This window comes from Camellia sinensis, chromosome 10 (assembly GCF_055761805.1).
Source record: "Camellia sinensis isolate YWXY chromosome 10, ASM5576180v1, whole genome shotgun sequence".
In the NCBI taxonomy this organism is placed as follows: domain Eukaryota; kingdom Viridiplantae; phylum Streptophyta; class Magnoliopsida; order Ericales; family Theaceae; genus Camellia; species Camellia sinensis.
In genome coordinates, this window is record NC_138970.1 from 63399040 (window position 1) to 63405197 (window position 6158).

General features: G+C 29.2%; 1 protein-coding gene across 1 annotated transcript; it reads left to right on the forward strand.

The window, feature by feature from the left end:
- Positions 1-1079: 1079 nt before the first annotated feature.
- LOC145801143 (uncharacterized) lies at positions 1080-3029 on the forward strand. Its single transcript, XM_082891531.1, has 3 exons — positions 1080-1397; positions 1598-1746; positions 2757-3029. The coding sequence occupies exons 1-3, from the start codon at positions 1325-1327 to the stop codon at positions 2775-2777; spliced, it is 243 nt and encodes an 80-aa protein (XP_082747657.1). The 5' UTR covers positions 1080-1324; the 3' UTR covers positions 2778-3029.
- The last annotated feature ends 3129 nt before the right edge of the window (positions 3030-6158 follow it).

Sequence of the window (6158 nt, forward strand, 5' to 3'; positions counted from 1 at the left end):
TTTTTCCCGTATGTCGCTAAAAATTAACAATTAATGACTTTTTTTTTGGACAGTTTTTATGCATTGTCGCTAAAACTTACAATTAATGACTTTTTTTGTGACAAATTTTTTAAAGTGTCGTTGAAAGTTTAAAATTAGTGACATTATTTTGTGACCATTTTTTTAAAATTATCTCTAAAACTTATAATTAGTGATATTTTTTGTAACACAATTTTCAAACTGTCGCTAAAAATTAACAATTAGTGATATTTTTTAATAGTATATGATAAAAAATACATTAATTATCATAAGACTTATTGAATAATAAATTTACTTAGTAGTAGAATCTACATGTAAGTTCTCCAAAAATTATTTTGTTGGTCCTCTCTGGACCATTAAATAACAACACTGAATTTTTTTTTTTACTCTCATGTGTAATTCAGTTTTATTCCAGGTGTGAAATCCACTCTACAAGAGTTAAATTTGGACGAGAAATTACACATACTAATTGTCTACATAACCAAAAACAAAAAACAAATTATAAATTTATTCTTAAGGTTTGCTTAAAATATAAATTATCTCCTATAATTCTGGAAATTACATTCTACCCATCGATATTTTTAAATTCATAACAAATGACCTATTTTATTAATAAATCATCAAGTCAATTAACAGTTTTTAATAATATCAGAAATATATTTCAATTAATAATTTAGATAATTTTATTATTGTATAAGAGAACAGTTACGAATTTTATTTTTGAGTTAATTTTATTAAATAAAAAATTCTAATAATAAGATATTTGTAATTTTTCAAATCAAATAGAGCAGTTCGTGTTAAACAACCTTCAAAAAGTATATTTATAATTTATCAAAAAAAAAAAAAGTTGTAATTTTGGTATAGTTACTCTACACGCTACATAAATGGTCCAAGTCCCCACCGGCTACATACCCCTCAAGATTAGTCTTGGCTTCCTTTAAAATCAGAGGGTTAGCGATACCTGAGTTATCAAAAAAATAAAAAAAATAAAAAACAAAAAATAAAAAATGGTCCAACTCATCACATCCACATCAAGTATCTTGCCCTACTAATTGCAATGCCCATGCCATGCCGACTATCTTGCCCTACTAATTGCCATGTCCATGCCATGCCGACGGTTTCAATTGGCAAAAAGCTGACCATTAATTGCCTTTCTTAACTGTGATTTTGCCATGCTTCTTCCATGAACATCCCCATCTCTTAGTTCCATATTCTCTCTCCTCTCTCCTCTCTCCTCTCTCCTCCCTCCTCCATACACAACCAACACCAAAAAAGTAGCAAGTCATCAACTCGGTTTTCCATTGCCATGGAGCTCAAGACTATCATCACTACCATCTTTCTTCTCTTCCTCTTCACGGCCACACCTATTTTTTCAAAAGGTTTGTATACTCTTCCAAGCTTTTACTCTCTTATTATCGGTCAAGGATTCTCTGTTTCTGTGTCTTAAAACACTTACGACGGGAATTTTTAGGAATAAATGTTTTGAGACAAGAAGACAAGGAATCCAAGACCGTTATTATAGAATTTTTATAATATATAATATTGATTTGAATAAGGGGATTGGCTGCGTTGAATATAGATTCTGGGATTTATGATATTGATTATAGAGGTCCAGAGACTCATTCATACATTCCTCCACCAAATCGATCTGGTGGCAAGCAATCTATTCGTCAAGAGAGCACGGTGACACATCGCAAATCAAAAGGTTTGAGAGCTGGAAATGGAGGGGTAAGATACTTGATCCCATACATGTTTGTTTCATTTTTTCTGTTTTGGTTTAAGTTTTGGTTTTAGGAGAAGAAAAGAAAAAATGTCAATTTTATAAGGGTCCGTTTGGGAAGGGCTTTTTTGGGCTTTTTTTTGGCTATTTTAGTCACAAAAAACAAAACATCACATCCAACCCATAATTATTACACTCTTCTCTCACAAAAAAAGTCAAAAAAGTCAAAAAGCCAAAAAGTCCTTCCCAAACCAAACTTTTTAGCCCAGGCTAAAATAACCAAAAAAACTAAAAAATCAAAAAGCCAACCCACTTCCCAAACGGAGGCTAAGTCTAATTCTTGTGGATGAGACGCTATCTAACTAGGTGCTTGATTCCCAAGATTGAGTTTCATTGTTGTGTGATGCAATTTTCTTTTGTTTCTTTTTTTTATTTCTCTCTTACCAACATTTCAGTGGAAATTTTTTCAATTTTTTATTTTATTTTAAATTTCTTTTGGGTTGTTTAGTTTACACAAATTTCAAAAATAAAATAATTTTAAATTAATTTTTCTTTTTTTTTTTTAAATGTCAGCTTAAAAGGAGCAACCAAAGGAATCCTTAGGTAGTTTGACATCTTTTGGAAGCAATTTGAATAGGAAATGCAATTCTACCCAAAAAAAAAAAAAAAATTCATACACAATATTTAAGCAGAATAATATGCCATAACAGATTCTTGAAATAAAGGTCACTTTGAAGAGTTTTTCTTTTTTTAATTTAAAATGATAAATTTCGAATGTGCCATATCATCCTGTGTACACATTTTGTAAAAAATTTCTATTTATATAGGGAAATCATTACTAATTGGAATATAAGGAATGCCACAAGGACTAGCATTGTAGCACTTTCCATATATAGAAAGAATGTCACATTTTCACTGTTCATTTTGATTTTGGAGACAGCATAATCACTATAGTTGCGTTTATTATACTAGTTAATTTATTTTTCTCTTAATTTTATTTTTTATCTTTGTTTCACAGGATAAGAAAATTCATGGATAGGCAAGTTTTGGTAATGAAGTGATTGTATTGGTTTGGTTGAAGTTGTTATTGTTACAGTCATATTGCTTTTTTTTCAATATTGAGTTGTGTAGAGAGAGACTAGACAAGATTGTAGTGAAATAGTCTCATGTTCTGTTTTTATTTTATCTACCAAGCATGTAAATGAAGATTTTGTGACTTCTATGCAGATTGAATTGCAGTAATATGGTTTGATATGTTGTAAATTCAGCAAATGCTAGCTGTTTTATCTCACCATACCTTCTCAAAATAATAATAAATAAATAAAATGCATCATATAATAGTTATCATTTTGAAAAATGCTTAAAACCCTTAAAACATTATTCCTAAGCTTACCCCTGCTGACACAAGTTGTTACATGTTAGTTGTTGATTTGTTTAGGAATCAATGAGTTAAGACCAATTAGCATTTCAAATATTTGAAGGTTATATATATTTATTTTATATCAAATATTTATTGTCATCAAATTTATCTATTTTGAGTATGCTATGGATTTTTTTATTAAAAACAATTTAGGACGGTTCATATTCCTAGTGTGTCCGACACGTGGTGAGAGCATGTCTTTATTTGACACGTGTTGGACACCAATACATAACCTCCATAGAGGTGTCGGTGCCGGTGTAAACAAACTTATTTGAGCCAAATTCAAAAAAATTGACGAGTTTAAAATATGTTCGTGCTTGACTTGTTTACATATCAAGTCAGTTTTACTTTCATCTAACCAAAACACAAGTCGAATTGAAGTTGCAAAGTTGATTTTACAACCCTAATCTGACCCTCAATGGAATTAAATTATCCCGATATAGCTGATGTAATATCCTATCCAAATACATTATCTTATCTTCAAATTGTACAACCAAATGTCAAATAAATAGATTTTACATACAAATAATCCAAACATCAAACATGTCCTGTTAAGAATATCTAACTTGGATGATTCAAAGCACTGAAAACAGACAAGCATTTCAGTCACAAATCTAAAGCATGTGTGGCACACATGTAATACGGCTAGAATAGTGCTTTGAATTGTTATGAGGGTGATAGATACATATAACTAAAAATGTTCATTTGGTGAGAAACCAGAAGACTTGGGCCAGCGAAGCTGGTTCCCTACTGAATTGATGTTTCTAACCTCATTTAATAGAAAGCTTGTCGTTGCTTACTTGGCATGTTTTAGAAAGTTAGTTAAAATATAACCTTTTAATTATTTTTACTTTTTTTGAAAAAATATGTAAAAAAATAAAGAGATGATGGGACTCAAAATAGGTTAAAAGTCAAAAATTAACTTCCCAAAATACCCTAAAAACCAATGGAACAATATTCACTGGTTTTTGGGGTTTTGTCTCGACTAATCCTGAGATGTACATAATTTTTTTATTATAGATATACCAGATAATTACTGGGCATAAATTCTTAGAGAAATTTATGATATGTGCCCTTCAAATGGACACATTATAAAAATAGTTTTGCGACTTTGTGGTGTTAGTTACGTTTAAATTGAAAGTTACGAATCATTGTTATTATGTTATGAACAATGTGGAGTAAATGTAACAAATAAAAATTTTTTAAAAATCCAAAGAACCTTTTTTTTTTTTTTTTTGAACTCATTCCTTGTACTATGCTTTACATCAATAATTTTTTTTTTTTTTTTTTTGCCGTTTAAAAAAAATCAAATTTATAACTACAACAAAATATAAACATTTTGTTTTGAGAAAATCATAACAAATGTTTGGCTTAGATGGACCCTTGAAAATACCATCACAAAAAATCATATTCAGTTCTTATGTTTAAATAGATGGAGACTATTATTCATTCCGTCGAACTTTTTAATTCCTTTGGTCAAGCTAGTGGAAATTTCTTAATGCTGTGTTTGGTTGGAGGATTTGGGGAGGGATTTGGAAAGGAAAAGGGAAAAGGTGTGTGAAACTATGTGAAATTTAGGCATATTTTATTCTTATTTCACCTACCTTTTTCATTTCCCTTTCTAAATCCCTCATCAAATCCCCTAACCAAACATAACATAAGAGTCTCTCTTTGGAGAGAGGCCATTGGCCTCTTCAGAGGTATTGGAGAAGGTTTCTCCTTCCTTGGGGTCTATGGCTATGTTTAACTACATCTATTAATGTGTCTTTTGGTGAGAACTTGTCTTTCGGAAGTAGAAAGAGGATTTTGAGTTTGGTGAGAGAACATGTATTTGGGTGGTAAGAATTGTGAGATATTGTTTTATCACCATTGTAGCTTTTCATAGCAATCGTTCTCTTTACTAGTAGATCCTTCTCTTCGCTAGTTGACGTAGGATTAGACTAAGTCACGTAAATATTAATATTTTATAATTGTTTCTATCTCATGAATTTGCATGATTATTCTGTTTCATATTCGACATTATCAACATAAATAGAATAAATCCGGCCAGCTTACCCAACACACTTGGGCAAAAATGTTCCTTAAAATACTATAACTAAACCCAGGGGCGGACCTACCGAGTGACTATAAGGCCCCGACCACCCCCACAAAAAAAAAATAATCACTTTGCTTGGTTCTCATTTTTTAAAAACAGTTTTCAGAAAATTCTACACTCTTATTTTCCGTATTTTTTTGTTTTTACTGAATTTTTTAAATATTTTATGCAAATTTTTTACTTTTTAGACACACCTAACATAAATACACCTAAAAAGTAAAAAAATTATAAAAAAAATCTTTTAAAAATTCACTAAATACCAAAAATACAAAAAAAATACAAGAATTTAGTACATTTTTTGTATTTTTATGTATTTCTTAATTTTTAAAAATATTTTTTCACAATTTTTTTACTTTTTAGACACATCTAAGTAAGGAGCATCTAAAAAAGTAAAAAAAAATTGTTTAAAATTTTAAAAATATTCACTAAAAACAAAAAAACACGAAAATAAAAAAACTCAATTTTTAAAAAACTTAATCCAGAAAACTCAAACCAAACACAATGAATACTAATAATAATAATTATTATTATTTGGACTTCTACAAAATTTTGAGTATTTGTAATATACTTAATATAAAGTCTATGTAAATTTAATTAGGACTTTTTTATAATAAGAAAATGATAAAATTTTGGTATATTTCTTAACCGCACATGAATACTATATTTTAGTATAACGAATAATATAAGTTTTAGGCTAAAAATAAATAATAAAAAAATATCAGAACAAAAAGTATCAAATAGTAACAAATAAATTATAAAAGAAAAATGCTAGGAATACTAACACATTTGTTAGGTTTTATTTTTGGCAACCCCGTTTGACAAAATTTCTTTCAATTGTATTTGTTTTCGCACTTTTATTTCAGTAAGGCTATGAGTTTCTTAGATGCGAATCCAACCTGAATTGT